Source organism: Gopherus evgoodei, chromosome 18, assembly GCF_007399415.2.
Source record: "Gopherus evgoodei ecotype Sinaloan lineage chromosome 18, rGopEvg1_v1.p, whole genome shotgun sequence".
Classification (NCBI taxonomy): Eukaryota; Metazoa; Chordata; order Testudines; family Testudinidae; genus Gopherus; species Gopherus evgoodei.
The window spans coordinates 5,001,223-5,019,563 of record NC_044339.1 but is presented as its reverse complement, the minus strand read 5'-3'; the positions used below and the strand labels follow the sequence as shown (position 1 = coordinate 5,019,563).

Here is an 18,341-nt window from a genome sequence, read left to right as displayed (position 1 = left end):
ATGCCCTGCCATTTGGGTCACCTCTCACTGTCTAGGACAACTGGGGTAGGCAGCGTCTTTTGCTGATCAACAGCAGAATATGCTGGCTTTCAGATTATGAAGCAAAAGCTGATGGGCAAGACACTCCCGACCCAGTGCTTTGCAGCTACAGGGATTGTGGCCCATGTATGCAACATCTGGCAAAAATGCAAAGGAACATGAACTGTAAATATAACAACAGTCAGACTGAGTTCGTCATTAAAAGGCAATGTATTGCGATCATTAACCAGATGATAAATGACTAAAATATAAACAGTCAACATACAGTTTATAAAACTCTAACATCTTGAACACAAGGACAGGAGCAATCATTTCCACTGTCTCACTGAACTGCAGTTTCCGATCTGATCTGATCTAGGAGTCAGGGAACAAATTTGCAAACCGTATTTCCTTGGAGAACTGAATTTGTGTCTCATAAATGATGTCAGTTTCAGACTCTTTCTCAAGAAAAGCTGTGATATGGCTGTGATATGGTAGCGATACTGCCAGAACCTCTCACTGCCTTATTACAGTGAGGAATAAGACAGGAGAATTCTGTATGGGGCATGAGCTCAAGTTGTGGCTGTGACATCCAAAAGGAAATAAGTAAGTTCTGTCTAGGAAACTTGCATTGGCAAATACAGAAAGTGATTTTAAGGCTTTTTTTTGAGGCATTGCCTCACATCACCTAAAGATTTTAGTCCAAGTACAGAGGTTTGACTTCCCACCACCTGCTGGGCATGGCAGTGACCAGAATGGAAGACTAAATATATGGTGCTGGCTGCACACACATGGCAGGGAAGCAGGTAACGGAGGAATGTGCCAGCCCCAGCTTGAACCTGGAGTTGTCATTACAGGCTTAAAAACCCCTGGAAGCAGCATTTGTCTCCACTGACCCTAAACTCAAAGGAAAGTCAAACTGTCCCTTCCAAAAGCTGCTGTGATAAGAGGATTGCTGCCACCAAATGCTACATTGTTAAGAGGGTAACTGCTAAGGTAGGTTGCTGCAATCTGAACAGACACTGCCACCAGGGGCCACAGGGGACTGGAGTCCACGAAGGCCACTACAATCAGAAGGATCCGTATTCACCTGAGGTCAGTTCACTCAGAAGGGGTCGCTGCTGAAGCTGTTTTTGCCCTTTTTGCGCTTTGTTTTGGAGGATGGTGTGGTGAAGTCAAGCGACTCAAGGCGGAAAGGACGTGGCTGGGGCATCTCCACAGTCTGTGAAGGAGAGACTGGTGCCATGCTGGAGGTGTTGTTGTTCAGGGGGGCGCTCAGCACAGGAGGGGAGTTATGATGGGCTGTAGAGTAAAGGAACAGGACATACCAATATGTTTGGTCTGTTAAGACTCAGCAATGCTTTTCCACATTCCCAGCTGCATTAAAACCTTATCCATTAATTTTATTGAAGGAAATTTAGATATTTTTGCATTTAATTTACTCATTTTAAGGAACTTCCAGACTGGAGTGGACCATTTCACTGGTTGCTTTTCTGACTATGCAATGTATCTAGTCAAATACTAATAACTGACAGTCCTGGAGCGTGAAACACCCCATGCTTGGTGGCTGAGCTTTCTCAGCGGACTGCCTCCACATTTGGGAGTGCATCACAGCCAGAGTTGAATGACTTTCATGGCACAATGCAAAGCTCATTTAGTTGGTTGAATTGTTGATTATGTCTCTGTTTTGTTCTGGCTTTCTGCTTATTCTCTGTAATTGAAGAGCCCAGCTGCCAGCATGACAGGCACCTGAGACTAGGGGTAATAGGCTTCATTCACAGAAGTAGTAGTAACTGGATACATTTCTCCATGCTGCCTCATCAATGTGCCTCAATCCTGTCCTCATGAGACATTTCTAAGGGTAAGATGGGAGTGTGTGTAGTCCATTCAGTCTCTGCTAGCAAGGATGCCAATTAGCACCAACTGTGGTGGTGGGTTTTATCACAGCTGCCCAGGGGATTCAGGGGGCCTGGGGCAAAGCAATTTTGGGGGCGCCTTCCATAAAAAAAAGTTGCAATACTATAGAATACTATATTCTCGTGGGGACCTGGGGCACATTGCCCTACTTGCCCCTCCCTCTGGGAGGCCCTGGGTTTTATTATGCAGACAGCTCTTCACCAGGAATTAGACTGAAACCCCACAAAAATCTGTTTCATTCAGGCTACCACAGGGTTGTCATCTTTTGTTAGACCTACCTAGTCTACTTTGGAACCAGTGACCTGAAGAGGAAAGGATCTGTATCAGTTCATCCACAGCTGCATTTATTTCTGTGTGCTGGCTCAGAAATGGCCACAGAGCTTTGCAGCTCAGTACATTGTTCCAAAATTAATTAAAAACAACCAACCAACCAAAACCCAAAACCAAAAAACAGAGGGCCTGATCGGCAAGAGCCTCCTATTGAATGCACAGATGGACCCATGCTGTACATTTACAGAGCTTAGCTATCCCTAAAACAAATGGAGTCAGACACAGCAAGGGCACTTGTCACCAAGGACTAAATCCATGGCAAATTTAAAAACGAATCACTAGCACCACTGAATGGACACACGGGCTAAGGCCGCTGCTTCTGCAGAACATCCAGCCCATGGTGCTTTATTCCCTGAAAAACTGGGCTAAGTGGCACCCTTATGGAGGGACAAAAGATAGCAAGTGTTGGTCAGGGTGACACGAAGAACGTGAATTACCTCCAAGCTACAAGCACTGGAAGCAAATCATTCAAATCACTACAGGTAGCTTTATCAACATCTGGTCTGCTAGAGCAACTCTAGGGAACCATTCTCAGAGGGGAAAATGGCTATTACCGCCAATAAAGGAATGGGTTGCATTGTCCATTAAAGAGGCTATTTGACTGGGGAACAACAAATCCTTCTAGACTGATATGTTAGGAATGGAACCCTCCATGGAGGAGATACCGGCACACGGAGGAAAGGAGAGTGTTGGGATATTTACCAAGACTCTTCATGGGATCAGCACTGAGGATCTGGCTGGCTCGCTTGGACCGGAAATAGTTACTGGCAATATTCTCACTGTCACTCCTGCTCAGCATCAGTTTGTAGCGGTCTTCTTCCTGCTGGGATCACAAAATGCTGTGAGTAGCACTCCCCTCAGCTCCAGCTCGAAAGCAGCCAAGCACCATTCCATGAGCTAGGGCCAGAGACTTAGAGATAATATGAAGTGACTGAACATGTGATCCAACCTGGGCAACAGTAACATTGCAGAACACACAGTCTTGGACGTAATCTGGACAGGCATTGGGCTACATCCTGCCACCCCCCATCCACAATACCTGTAAGCAAAGTCCAAAATGTAATGACACAGGTGAAACACTGCTACACTGGACAGGGTGCGGGCAGACTCCATGTGCGGCACTGAATGGCTTTCTGGCAACTCTCTCCAAGGCTGCAGTAGATACATGGCCAGCAGGTTTGCAAACCATGCAAATCCACTGTCCAAAAGCCCTGCCAAGAGGTCCTGTAGGGGCCACACAACCACTGCGGGCAATAGGATTGATCCCATTTACTAAGGTTTTGCATGGGTGGGAGGGGGAAATCAGCAATTGATCCATGAGGCAGGTTTCAATTATCTCCACAGAAGTTTGGGACTAAGCTTCCGTCCACACTTGCTGCACTATCCTAGTCCCAAGCAATTGTGCCCTGGGCAGAGGCCAAGCAAAGCAGGGAGTGTTTTTGTTGTTGTCAAAGGAGAGCTAAGATTATTCCTGGGGGAATTCTGCACCCCCAACATTAAAAATTGTGCAGCAAAAAATTAAAAATTCTGCACACAATATTTGAAAATTCTGCATATTTTATTTGTCAAAATAACACAATATATAATCATGCCAGTTACAATTATTTTGGTAATTTATTTCAAAATATCTGTCAGCAAGTACGTCTGTAACAATACAGACCAAAAAAAAAATTCTGACAATTTTTTATGGACAAATAGATTCCATACTAGGCATATTAATACAGAAGGTTGTGTAATTCATTTAAATGACAATACAGAACTGTATTTCTCACACCTGTCAGAAGCAGTGCAAAGGCTTGGAGGATTACGGAGGAGCTGAGGGAAAAGGAAGGCGCCTAGCAGTGACCCTGGAGGGTGATGAGTGTGGGTGGGAGGTTTTTCTTTGGGAGTGGGATGGTTACGGTGTTGGGAACCCACCCCCATGCAGACCCTGGCTGACCCCAGGCCTCTCCCATTCAGTCAGGCGCGTCTGCTCCGTCCGCGCACCCCGCATCCCCACGGGTCTCTGCAGAGTCCCTCTCCCATCTCCAGGTTCAATGCTGTCAACCCAGGAGCTCCTGAGCCCACGCTTGTCTGTCCCCCCCACTAGCCATTCTGAACCCGAATCTGTGACACCCCCCCAGAAGCCCCGTGTGCCCCACTCTGTCCAACCTGGCTCCGCGGGCAGCTGCTGTGATGAACTCTGTTCTGGGCACTGAGCATAGAATTTTCTATTTTTCTGCATAAAAAACGTTTTGCCTAAGAAGTGTTGCAGTTCCACCTTTTGCCCACCAGAGGCCGCTGTGGCGCTAGAACAGCCGGAATGAACGCAGCCGGCTGTTCTGGCACCATAGCGGCCTCTGGTGGGGAAAAGATGGAACTGCAACACTTCTTGGGCAGAATGTTTTTTATGCGGGAAAATACAAAAGTATGCGAGACTCATGAATTCTGCGCATCCGCAGAATTCCCCCAGGAATAAGACTCTGATGCCACCAATTAACTGGAACTTGAATCCAGTTCCCCACAGAGAACAGCCAATGCATTGTCCTTCTAGTCTTGGAACTGCTCTAGGGCTGTGTTGTCTATCATTCTGGCCGCGGTTGTCTCTCCTCTTCAGGGGCTGGACTCCCAGCATTCCCAGCCTCTGCTGGCCAGGCTCCTACACTCCCCTGACTGGCCACTGGACTGAGAGGCCTGTTCACTGCTTCACTATTTACTCTGCTTTACACACACCCTTAGGGAATGGCTACACTTACAGTTGTACAGCGCTGGGAGTTACAGCTGTCTTCGTACAGCTGTGTAGGGCCAGCGCTGCAGTGTGGCCACATTTGCAGCATTTGCAGCGCTTTTGGGAGTGGTGCATTGTGGGCAGCTATCCCAGCGTTCAAGTGGCTGCAACGTGCTTTTCAAAAGGGGGGTGAGGGGAAACGTGGGGGAGAGAGAGAGAGTGGATTTTTGGATCAGTCAGCTCCCTGCCTAGCAAGTTCTAAGGACTGGAACATACACATCACCAACCTGCAATCAATTTAAAAGTTTTGAGCCCTTCCCCCACCCCTCTCTTATTCACTAAATGCAAATTATGCACTCCTAAATAGCCTTCAGACCACATAAGCAGCTGCTCAACACGGACTCCCCCCCTCCCCCTCCTCCTCTGCCTTGTGACTTCTCTCTTCAAGCAAACAGCTGTGAACCTTCCAAAGCAATTCCCCTGCCTGCCTCCGCTCGCTCCAGCAAACAGGAGCTGTGTTTGTTTTTTAGATAAGCAGCTCCGGGGAGCTCGGAGTTCAGCCATTCTTCCGGTTTGTTGTGAGCAGGCATTCTGGGATACCTCCTAATACCTTGGAGGCCAATAACAGCGCTTTTGGTTGCCACACTTGATGAGCAGCGCTGCATCACCAGCGCTGCAATCGTTACACCCCAAGGAGACCAGGTGTACAGCCAGTGCTGCAGCCAGGGAGTTGTAGCGCTGGATGTGCCTTGCAGGTGTGGATAGTTACTAAGTTGCAATGCTGTAAACCCACCACCAGCGCTGCAACTCTCCAGTGTAGCCAAGCCCTTAGTCTAATGCCAGTGATGGCTGGGTATGAGTCCCTCTGGAGCCACTCAGCCCTCTGCCTATTTCCTCCAGAAGGAAGAGCTGTGTAGCTCAGAAGGCTCCCCCAGGGTTCTGGAGGAGACGGGCAGCTTACCATCAGCAGCTCTCCGTTCTCGCCTGAGGCGCTCTTCCTGGCTGGCTTAGTCTGTGGCAGTGATGGAACTGCTATGAGAGAACAAAGGCATTACTTAAAGGACCAGCAGCACTGAATCAGTTCCAGCTTTTCCTGACCATCCCTCTTGCTCCCCACTGCTGCTTGCAGACTTCCCCAGATCACTGCTTACTGAGCCATAGGGGACTAGAAGGACGCTCGCACTACACTTTTTATCCAGTAGATGGCACATTATGCACCAACCAATAAGAACATAAGAATGGCCATACTGGGTCCCAGTATCCTGTCTTCTGACAGTGGCCAATGCCAGGTGCTTCAGAGGGAAGGAACAGAACAGGGAATCATCAAGTGATCCATCCCGTTGTCCACTCCCAGCTTTGGCAAACACAGGCTAGGGACACCATCCCTGCCCTTCCTGGCTAACACCCATTGATGGACCTATCCTGCATGAATTTATCTAGTTCTTTTTTGAACCCTGTCATAGTCTTGGCCTTCACAACATCTTCTGGCAAAGAGTTCCACAGATCAACTGTGCTTTGTGTGAAGACATACTTCCTTTTGTTTCTTTTAAACCTGCTGCCTATTCATTTCATTTGGTGACCTCTAGTTCTTGTGTTATGAGAAAGAGTAAATAACACTTCCTTATTTACTTTCTCCACACCCGTCATGATTTTATAGACCTATCATATCCCCCTTTAGTCATCAGTTTTCCAAGCTGAGAAGTCCCAGTCTTATTAATCTCTCCTCATACAGAAGTTATTCCATACCCCCAATCATTTTTGTTGCCCTTTTCTGTACCTTGTCCAATTCCAATATATCTTTTTTGAGATGGGGCAACCAGATCTGCATGCAGTATTCAAGATATGGATGTACCATGGATTTATATAGAGGCAATATGATATTTTCTGTCTTATTATCTATCCCTTTCCAAATGATCCCTAACATTCTGTTAAGCTTTTTGGCCTGCTGCTGCACATTGAGTGGATGTTTTCAGAGAACTATCCACAATGACTCCAAGATCTTTCTTGAGTGGTAACAGTAATTTAGACCCCATCATTTTATATGTATAATTAGGATTATGTTTTCCAATGTGCTTTGCATTTATCAACATTGAATTTCATCTCCCATTTTGTTGTCCAGTCACCCAGTTTTGTGAGATCCCTTTGTAACTCTTTGCAGTCTGCTTTGGACTTAACGATATTGAGTAGTTTTGTATCATCTGCAAATTTTCCACCTCACCGTTTACCCCTTTTTCCAGATCATTTATGAATATGTCGAACAGGACTCATCCCAGTGCTGACCCTTGGGGGACACCACTATTTACCTCTCTCCATTCTGAAAACTAACCATTTATTCCTACCCATTATGTTCTATCTTTTAACCAGTTACTGATCCACTAGTAGGGCCCTACCAAATTCATGGCCATGAAAAACACGTCACGGACCGTGAAATCTGGTCTCCCCCCCATGAAGTCTGGTCTTTTGTGCTTTTACTTTATACTATACAGGTTTCATGGGGGAAAACAGCATTTCTCAAATTGGGGGGCCTGACCCAAGAGGGAGTTGCGGGGGGTCACAACGTTATTGTAGGGGGGTTGTGATATTGCCATCCTTACTTCTGCGCTGCCTTCAGAGCTGGGGAGCCAGAGAGCGGGGGCTGCGGGCCGGGGACCCAGCTCTGCAGGCAGCAGTGCAGAAGTAAGGGTGGCAACACCACACCATATCATCCTTATTTCTGTGCTGCTGCTGGCGGTGGCTCTGCCTTCAGAGCTGGGCTCCTGGCCAGCAGCTCCGCTCTCCAGCTCTGAGGCAGTGCCACCACCAGCAATAGCGCAGAAGTAAGGGGAGCACTAATGCAGTTCCCCCTACAATACCCTTGCGACTCCACCACAACTCCTTTTTGGGTCAGGAACCCTACAATTACAACACTGTGAAATTTCAGTTATATAGCTGAAATCATGAAATTTATGATTTTAAAAATCCTATGACCGTGAAACTGATCAAAATGGACTGTGAATTTGGAAGGGCCTATCCATGAAAGGATCTTCCCTCTTATCCCATGACAGTTTACATTGCTTAAGAGCCTTTGGTGAGGGACCTTGTCAAAGGCTTTCTGAACATCTAAGTACGCTGTATCCTCTGGATCACCCTTGTCCACATGCTTGCTGACCCCCTCAAAGAATTCTAGTAGATTGAGGAGGCACGATTTCCCTTTATGTTCATCTGTGTGTCTGATAATTCTGTTCTTTACTATTGCACGGTACTGAAGTTAGATTTACTGGCCTGTAATTTCCAGGATCACCTCTGGAGGCTTTTTTAAAAAATGGCATCACATTGTTTATCCTCCAGCCACTGGGTACAGAAGCTGATTTAAATGATAGGTTACATAACACAGTGCAACTACATATGGGGCCTGCAGGTCTGTGCAGTGAATATTTCAACCTTGTAGGGAAAATGGTTCATCTATTGGGCTAAGGCAGCTAATACACAGAAGGAAATGAAATAAAAAACATAGGACTGGGGGTCAGGCATCCTGGGTTCCAGCCCTCACTCTACTACAGACTCACTATGGCACATTGGGAAGTCATGTCCTTCTGTGCCTCAGTTTACCCCTTTTAAAACCAGTCTAATAATATCTACCTGATGAGGGTTTGTGAAGCCTAATTCATTAATCTCATAAAGTGCTTCAAGGTCCTTGAAGGAAAAGAATGGGGAGAAAGGCAACTTTTTTTGTTAAGCACCAGTTACCAAACAACACTCCACTAAAGGCCCAGAGAGGCTGAAGATATTTAATCAGATATGGGTTATACTGTTGTGTAGTTTAACACAAGATTTCCTACTGTCACGCAAATCAATCACACCCTGTTCAAAATAAATAGTTAGGTAGTCCCAATAAGAGATGCTTTGTCCTCATTTAGCTAGACCATCATCCAGGCTCCCACAGAAAGATTACAGCTTATTCCGTACCTATGAGCCAAACCAAGATTTTATAAGCAAATACTATCCAAATGCAATACACGGGCCATGCTAGTGAGCAGAGATAAGATGCGTAGATGAGGACTACAATGCGGATGCCTTTCTTACCTGCAGGAAGGCTGGTTTTTTGAATGACAAGCTCTGGGAGTTTCCAGCAGCCGCTGTCCTCATCCCAGATGGACTCACATCTGATCTTATCTAGGTTGCTATAGTTACAGTCACGCCGTATGAGGGGCTGCACCTGATCCAGAAGCTGCTGAAAGAGCAAGCAGTCCCGCTCCTGCCGGCGGATGGTGGCAAGATAATCAATCTTCTCCAACTCAAACTCTGACTGCAAGTCTTTGATTTCGGTCTCAGCAGCTCGCAGCTAGGTCACCAAAAGGAAAGGGTTAACTGTGATGAGAACAGAGAGAACTCTAGATGACTGGCACAAGAATGATTAGGAGGAAGATATGAAGAGGGAAGAAAGATCTGAGGAGAATTTGAAAAGATTTGCACTGTTTACTTTAGAGAGGAGACTAATAAAGAGAGGGCATGATCTAAGTATACGGTATGTGAATGGTTCAGAGAAAGTGGATTGGGAACTTCTATTCTCTCTGTCTCATAACCCAATAACAAGAGGACATTCAATGAAACTGAAATGTGGCAATTTCAAAACTGGTAAAAGGAAACGCTTCTTCACACAATGTGCAATTAGAGTGTGGAACTCACTGCCACATGAAGTTGTGGGAATAAATAACTTTGAATTTTGCTATGAGGGGCTGGAACTTATATCGACATCAAGAATATTCAGAATTACACTGGCATATACTAAAAAAATGGGAAGAGATGTAAAACCTCAGGCTTGAAGTTTCAAGGAAATCTCTGCCGAACTATTAGGGTTTAGGATGAACTCCTCTAGGGGCAGATTTTTCCACATCTGCCTACACCAGAGTTTATTGCCCCTTCCCCTGAAGTATCTGATGTTGGCCCCTATTGTAGACAGGTTACTGGACTAGATGGACCTTGGGCCCCCTGCCTAGAAGTCGCTGCCAGAGGGTTGTGCTGGTCACTTTTGGGATCCGCCCCAGGTAAATGCCGACCCCCTGATCTCCTCCTGCACCCCAACCCCTTGCCTCAGCCTACAGTCTGCACCCTGCACCCAAATTCCCTCCCAGATCCTGCATCCCACATCCCCTCCTGAACCACAAACCTCAGCCCCAGTCTGGTGGAAGTGTGTGAGGACCGGGGAGAATGAGCGACAGAAGGAGAGGGGATAAAGTGAGCAGGGGGTGGGGCTTTGGAGAAGGGGCATGACAGGGCCGTGGTCTCACGGAAGGAGCAGAGTGCAGGGCAAGGGTCTTTCAGTTTGCGCGATTAGACAGTTGGCAACCCTATCGGGCAGGCAGGTGGAAATCCTGGCTGTGCCAGATGAGCATGCCCAGCATGTACGAGAGCAGTATGACTGCAGTGCTCAGAGCTCCGGTATGAAACTGCAGAAAAACCTGAGAGTCTCTGGATTAAGTTTAGAAGTGTGAGCAACATGGGTGATGTCATGGTGGGAGTCTGCTACAGACCACCAGACCAGAGGGATAAGGTGGATGAGGCTTTCTTCCAGCAACTAACAGAAGTTACTAGATCACAGGCCTGATTCTCATGAGAGACTTCAATCACCCTGATATCTGCTGGGAGAGCAATACCATGGTGTACAGACAATCCAGGAAGTTTTTGGAAAGCGTAGGGGACAATTTCCTGGTGCAAGTTACTGGAGGAACCAACTAGGGGCAGAGCTCTTCTTGACCTGCTGCTCACAAACCGGAAAGAATTAGTAGGGGAAGCAAAAGTGGATGGGAACCTGGGAAGCAGTGACCATGAGATGGTCGAGTTCAGGATCCTGACACAAGGAAGAAAGGAGAGCAGCAGAATACAGACCTTGGACTTCAGAAAAGCAGACTTTAACTCCCTCAGGGAACTGATGGGCAGGATCCCTTGGGAGAATAACATGAGGGGGAAAGGAGTCCAGGAGAGCTGACTGTATTTTAAAGAATCCTTATTGAGGTTGCAGGAACAAACCATCCCGATGTGTAGAAAGAACAGTAAATATGACAAGCGACCAGCTTGGCTTAACAGTGAAATCCTTGCTGATCTTAAACACAAAAAAGAAGCTTACAAGAAGTGGAAGACTGGACAAATGGTCAGGGAGGAGTATAAAAATATTGCTCAGGCACGCAGGCATGAAATCAGGAAGGCCAAATCACACTTGGAGTTGCAGCTAGCAAGAGATGTTAAGAGGAACAAGAAGGGTTTCTTCAGGTATGTTAACAAAAAGAAGAAAGTCAAGGAAGTGTGGGCCCCTTACTGAATGAGGGAGGCAACCTAGTGACATGAAAAAGCTCATGTACTCAATGCTTTTTCTGCCTGTCTTCACGAACAAGGTCAGCTCCCAGACTGCTGCACTTGGCAGCACAGCACGGGGAGGAGGTGGCCAGCCTTCTGTGAAGAAAGAAGTAGTTCAGGACTATTTAGAAAAGCTAGATGAGCACAAGTCCATGGGACTGGATACGCTGCATCCAAGGGTGCTAAAGGAGTTGGCAGATGTGATTGCAGAGCCATTGGCCATTATCTTTGAAAACTCATGGCAATCGGGGGAGGTCCCTGATGACTGGAAAAAGGCTAATGTAGTGCCCATCTTTAAAAAAGGGAAGGAGGAGGATCCGGGGAACTACAGGCCAGTCAGCCTCATCTCAGTCCCTGGAAAAATCATAGAGCAGGTCCTCAAGGAATCAATTCTGAAGCACTTAGACGTAGGGTGACTGGATGTCCCTATTTTATAGGGACAGTCCCGATATTTGCGGCATTTTCTTCTATAGGTGCCTATTACCCTCAACCCCCGTCCCAATTTTTCACACTTGCTGTCTGGTCACCCTACTTAGAGGAGAGGAAAGAGATCAGGAACAGTCAGCATGCACTCACCAAGGGCAAGTCATGCCTGACTAACCTAATTGCCTTCTACGATGAGATAACTGGCTCTGTGGATGAGGGGAAAGCAGTGGATGTGTTATTCCTTGACTTTAGCAAAGCTTTTGATACAGTCTCCCACAGTATTCTTGCCAGCAAGTTAAAGAAGTATGGGCTGGATAAATGGACTATAAGGTGGATAGAAAGCTGGCTAGATTGTCGGGTTCAGTGGGTAGTGATCAACATCTCCATGTCCAGTTGACAGCCGGTATCAAGCAGAGTGCCCCAAGGGTCAGTCCTGGGGCCGGTTTTGTTCAACATCTTCATTAATGATCTGGAGGATGACATGGACTGCACCCTCAGCAAGTTTGCAGATGACACTCAACTGGGAGGAGTGGCAGATATGCTGGAGGGTAGGGATAGGATACAGAGGGACCTAGACAAATTGGAGGATTGGGCCAAAAGAAACCTGATGAGGTTCAACAAGGACAAGTGCAGAGTCCTGCATTCAGGACGGAAGAATCCCATGCACTGCTACAGACTAGGGACTGAATGGCTAGGCAGCAGTTCTGCAGAAAAGGACCTAGGGGTTACAGTGGACAAAAAGCTAGATATGAGTCAACAGTGTGCCCTTGTTGCCAAGAAGGCTAATGGCATTTTGGGCTATATAAGTAGGGACACTGCCAGCAGACTGAGGGACGTAATCATTCCCCTCTATTTGACATTGGTGAGGCCTCATCTGGAGTACTGTGTCCAGTTTTGGGCCCCACACTACAAGAAGGATGTGGAAAAATTGTAAAGAGTCCAGTGGAGGGCAACAAAAATTATTAGGGGGCTGGAGCACATGACTTATGAGGAGAGGCTGAGGGAACTGGGATTGTTTAGTCTGCAGAAGAGAAGAATGAGGGTGGTTTGATAGCTGCTTTCAACTACCTGAAGGGGGGTTCCAAAGAGGATGGATCTAGATTGTTCTCAGTGGTACCAGATGACAGAACAAGGAAGGAGTAATGGTCTTAAGTTGCAGTGGGGGAGGTTTAGGTTGGATATTAGGAAAAACTTTTCACTAGGAGGGTGGTGAAGCACTGGAATGGGAGGTGGTGGAATCTCCTTCCTTAGAGGTTTCTAAGATCAGTCTTGACAAAGCCCTGGCTGGGATGATTTAGTTGGGGATTGGTCTTGCTTTGAGCAGGGGGTTGGACTATATGACCTCCTGAGGTCCCTTCCAACCCTGATATTCTGTGATTCTATGTGCCCCTCACGTCAGCTTTGACAATGTAAGAAGCTGTGCCACTAGAGAGAATAATCTCCCTCACACATATGCGCACGCGTACAGCCAATTTATTAGTTTGCAAGTCAAAGCAGGACAAAGCTGGAGATGGGCAACATTCCACCATGACCATTCTCAAATGATCCCAAGTCCTGCCAACTCTGCCCATGTTATAGATATGTGTGAGTAACCATACAAATCATAACAACAACGCCTGGAGAGCACTTTCCCTTGCAGCTCTCAAAGATCTTTACAAAGGTGAGTGAAAAAAATCTCTCTTCTCAGTTATAGATGGGGAAACAATTTGCCCACATGAGTCAACAGCAGAGCCAAGCAGAGAATTCAGGTCTCCTGAATCCGTCTGTTGTTCTATCCAGGCTGGCTCAAAGCATGTCATATATAGCTATCAAAAGTAGGCCACTTGATTTACTTCTACTTTGTGTTATCTTGAGGTGGAATAACATAGTGGCAATTTTGAGCTCCCCCTAAGCAAAAAAATCTTATTCTTATTTTTAGAAATCGCGTGGCTTCGACGTGAGCAAGGATAATTTAATATTTAAGATTATCAAGGGGCTAAAATAATCAAAATCCATGTCTAACATGTCTTGTCAGTTAACTAGGATCAGTTTGAGAGACACAGAGATGCCAAAGTCATGCTGACTGGAGTGTCTCATCACTATAACAAATGGATGAAGGTGAAGGAGGAAAGGCGGATGAGGGGATAGGGGGATAAGAGTAAGGGGCACCTCCAAGAGTAATCTCATGGATGCTCCCCAAATCTTAGCTCTATACAAGAGTTAATTGCTTCTTAGGGGTTACCTTCTTCTGCATCTTCTCCAACAGCTTGCTCTTGGCTCGGACCTCTTCTTGGATAGAGTCATAGACATTGAGCAGGACCCAGTCACTGCTGTCCTCATCGATTTTCTGCAGCGCTGCCACCAGCTGCTTCTTCCGTTCATCTGCATATTTTTTCCGACGTTTGTGCTTTTCCTTCAGGTCCTTGTTTTTGGCCTGTTCTCCTCCAACCACCTGTTGTTCCAGCATGTGCAGCCTGGAAGAGTTGGACACATTTCTTAGATCTGTAGCAAAAAGGAACATCTGCACATATGCAAATAATACACTTTCATGGCAACTGCCTAGAGACATTTTAAAAGATACAATAAACAGACAGTGATTTCTGTTGAAGCGAGTATTCAGATTTGTTGATTTAAGAGGTGAGTGACGATGGGGAGCCTCTGTTTTAAGATTTACTTTGTGTGGTGATGTTCACCAAAGCCTGAGCTCAGTGTATGTATCTTTACATACACCCTGAATGTATTCTCCATTAGGTATATCTAGAAATCTTGACATTTATGGCCCTGTATTTATGAAGTAAGAGAGATTTTTTTAAAATTAACATCCTTATCCTTATTCTTTGTTTTGAAACCTGCTGTTTAGCCCCAAGACTGATATAGCAGGGGCTGCCATTAGGGTACAGAGCATCCCAAAATCATTTGGAATTTATTTTCAGTGGGTGGACTGAGGCAGATGCAGTAAAGGGAGCAATTTCCATACGCAGTGGCTGCCACATCAAAGGCTTGGTCTCTTGCTGACCTCAGGTCAACAGTGAAGCCCCTGAAAGGCAGGGAGAAGTCTGCCATGACGATAAGACAAATGCCCTTCTGTGAATCACACAACAAATTGATGTCCATGCATCATGAGGGAATATGTGCCTGCACTGAATTACTGAATATTTTGTACACAGGAGGAAAAAAACCTGTTCCCCTAACAACCCTCCAACAGGTCATTTAAGGTGATCGCCCCCTTGGGAATGTTAATATTTTTACTACAATCCCTTGCCTATGCTGAGGATTTCAGACACTGGTTGCCAGCCCGTCGTGTAATTGCACTGGTGTAGAGAAGGTAAACTGCTCTAAGTCACTATTCACACTGGTGGAGCTTATCCTGATTGAACCTGGTGTAAGCTGGACCTTACAGCCATATACTTTTTCTACACAGGGGTTTGCATTGCTGTTGCTATATCAGAGGCTGGCCAATGGAGGCCAATAGGGAGAGAATGCCAGAGTAGACATGACCTGCGATGATATTATCCTCTTAACTGTCTTTTCTTCCATCAGAGCATGCAAACCCATTCCTAAAGAACTCAGGTTTCCTCAGGAGGAAACCGGCTCTTTCTGCTCCACTGGACCTCCTGTCTCAATAGCTTGAGTTTGATATGAAACAATTTAGCCCTCAGCAGCTTTTGTTCAATGCACAATTGAATCCTGCTTTGCTAAACAGTAGCAGATAGTCCGCAGACATCCTGAGCTGTAAAGTTGTTCCAAGGAGGCTTTGAAAATCCCATCTCCAAGGAACCCTGCCTTGCCTGATATGCAAAGACCTGTGATATTTAACAATGTAATTGTAGGAGTGAGTTTCCTTTCCTTGTGTGTTAAGCAAACTAAGTTCTGCAAGGGAGTGTTGAGATTTGACACAATCAATCAGAATAATTTCTTTGAAGCTGTCTCAGCCTGTGATAAATGAAGGGGGACATAACTCCCTTTGATAGACACCCAGCCAGCCAGTTAGCTGTAAAATCCCTCTTGGTAGGTGTTCTCTGCTTGTTTTACCTGTAAAGGGTTAACAATCCCACAGGTAAAAGAAAAGGAGTGGGCACCCAACCAGAAGAGCCAATGGGAAGGCTAGAACTTTTTAAAATGGGAAAGAAACTTTCCCTTTGTCTGTTGTTCTCCAGAGAAGCAGGGGCAGGGCAGCAACGCTATAAGCAGGTGTGAAAGTAGAATGAATTAAATTGTAAAAATAAGAATGGATTAAAGAAATGTTGTAAGTACCTTTAAGCAGAAATAAGAAATGTTGAAATACAGGTGCCAGGAAAAGAAACATTAGGCATAAACAAGGGTGCTAATGGCGAAACATTAACAGAGGATTGGTATGCATGCCTAGCCCAGGTAAACTTATCAGATTCTGCTTCCTTTGTTATCTTGTTAAGTGCTCACCCTTTTATCTGCCTTGCATGGTGCTCACATTATCTGGGTGTTATTGGCGGAGCGCTGCACTAATAAAACAGAGTGGTCTGACAAATTGTGAGTCCTGATTCTAACTTTAACACAGGAATGCTGTGTAAGTTTTGAACCAGGTATGAAAAATCAGCTTCCATACCTAGAAGGAATCATTTGGATAGGGAACATTTAGATGAATGCAATCAGGTTTATTCTTTATTTTGGCTTGTGGATCTCCTCTGTGCTAACCCCGGATGCTTTTGTTAGCTTGTAACCTTTAAGCTGAACCCCCCAGAAAGCTATTTTGGGTGCTTAATTTTTGGAACTGCTGTTTTAAAATCTAGCAAAAGCCTAAATTGCAGATGTATTTTCTTTCTTTCTGTTTTTAATAAAACTTACCTTTTTTTAAGAAGACAATTGGATTTTTTGTGTCCCTAAGAGGTTTGTGCATGTTGCTTGATTCTGGTAGCAACAGCTAATTTCCTTTGCTTTCTTTCTCAGCTCTTCCCGGGAGGGCTTGAGGGTACCCCACAGGGAGGATTTCCCAAGTGCTCCTTCCTGGGTTCAAAGAGGTTTTTTTTGCATTTGGGTGGTGGCAGCGTTTACCAAGCCAAGGTCAGAGAGAAGCTGTAACCTTGGGAATTTAAAACAAGCCTGGAGTGGCAAGTATTAATTTGTAAAGTCCTTGTGGGCCCCCACTTCCTGCACTCGGAGTGACAGAATGAGGATTCAGCCTTGACACAGCCTAACAGGCGAATAGCTTATAATTTACAAATTGCACTGCTTTGTATATTTTAATAGCCTGTTTGAGCCTAAGAGATGCCCAACAGAGATGTGCAGCAGAGAAGCCCTTGGGAAACCTTCTGGAGAAACAGTTACAGCACAAGGCCATTTTCAGAACGAAGCAGCATTCAACACTTGAGAGTTTAATATAAAGGCACACAATTGCCTCAAAAAACAGTGGAACCCATAAAGAGTGAATCAGGATATTGTGAAACTCCACTAGTGAGGAACTGACAGCAAGTCCCATATTGTTTCAATGCACTGTCATTTTGCTTAAAGGGACTTTCCAGTCAGGCCCTCTCCAGGGTAGACTAACAACTGTGCCATCTTCACACTAGTTTGGATTCAAGATGGGCCAAAAGTTGAACCTTGAATCTGAAGCTCTTCATACTCCAAGGGTCAAGTTTGGGTTCAAGGCTCTGAACCCTGTTCCACAGCAGATTCAAACTAGAAGGGACCGATTTGCCAGTTCTTGTTCAGATGTGGTTCTTGCAAGAACAGCTGATTTCCATTTTCACTGTTTTGGGGCAAATATTTTACAGTAACAATAACCAATATATTTTTCAAGGTGAGTTTTATCACAGCAGACTGACAGCCCTAAAGAAGAAAGTCTCATTTATTGAGCTACACTATGGGCAGCAACAAGGCAAGATTCCTCCACACCTCATCCCACCACCGGGCTCCAATGCCCTGGAGGAACCCCCTCTGGAATCGAAAAAGGAGCAGTCTCCGCAGTCTGTTCAGTTCCAAACCTTACCAACAGCAAGTAGATAGAAATGCATTAGTTCAAAGACAGGCCTACCAACAGCGCCAAGAAAGGAAAGACTTCAGAGTTAGGCAGCATTTGATCTGGTAACCCAGAAGCAAAACACTTGCTGTCCCATTTGCAATCTCTTCAAATATACTGGGGAACAGGCCTTCACTCTTATAATTTCTGTATTTTGGCAACATCTAATGTCAGATCTGCTGGGTCTTCATGTTTGAACGAGACTGGAACTTCCTTGTGGAGCAGGAGACACATCATCTTCTGTTTTGTACACGTTAAGCACACTGTCCGAGCTTAATAATAATAATACAGTGCAATAGTCTGGTTGTTTCTGCCCATGCACCTCACATGCAATGCACAGAAGGAGCTTTGCTGGATCAGAGGCACAGTTACTGACCTGGCAAGCACTTGCTGCTGGTCCACAGCCACTTGAAGCTCCTCAGCAGCAACAGCCACTTCTGCTCCAGAACTCTCTCTGGTCACACTCCCGACGTACTGGGCTATCTGAGGCTCTGCTGTGTCCTGAGGGCAAAAGGCAACTAAAGACAGCTGTTCTGAAAACATGCAGCATGTGTACTGTGACACATGATGAAGGAGGAAGCTGGGACTGCTCGTGGACTAAAGAGTAAGGAATGTCATTTTGCTGCTTCCCCCTGCAGCACA

The 18,341-nt window shown here is 45.8% G+C and overlaps 1 protein-coding gene across 3 annotated transcripts in view; it reads right to left on the bottom strand.

Annotated features, from left to right (window-relative positions):
- Nucleotides 1-230: 230 nt before the first annotated feature.
- KIF17 (kinesin family member 17) overlaps nucleotides 231-18,341 on the bottom strand; it is a 42,674-nt gene continuing 24,563 nt past the window's right edge. For 2 of the 3 annotated variants that reach the window (XM_030537857.1, XM_030537860.1), the window contains exons 9-14: nucleotides 18,076-18,200; nucleotides 13,950-14,181; nucleotides 9,035-9,293; nucleotides 5,934-6,004; nucleotides 2,968-3,088; nucleotides 231-1,320 (exon numbers count right to left, since the gene is read on the bottom strand). In XM_030537857.1, coding sequence (XP_030393717.1) covers nucleotides 1,124-1,320; nucleotides 2,968-3,088; nucleotides 5,934-6,004; nucleotides 9,035-9,293; nucleotides 13,950-14,181; nucleotides 18,076-18,200 — 1,005 coding nt within the window. In that variant the 3' untranslated portion in view covers nucleotides 231-1,123. The remainder of the gene's footprint in view (nucleotides 1,321-2,967; nucleotides 3,089-5,933; nucleotides 6,005-9,034; nucleotides 9,294-13,949; nucleotides 14,182-18,075; nucleotides 18,201-18,341) is intronic. The other variant, XM_030537859.1, reaches the window with a different exon arrangement.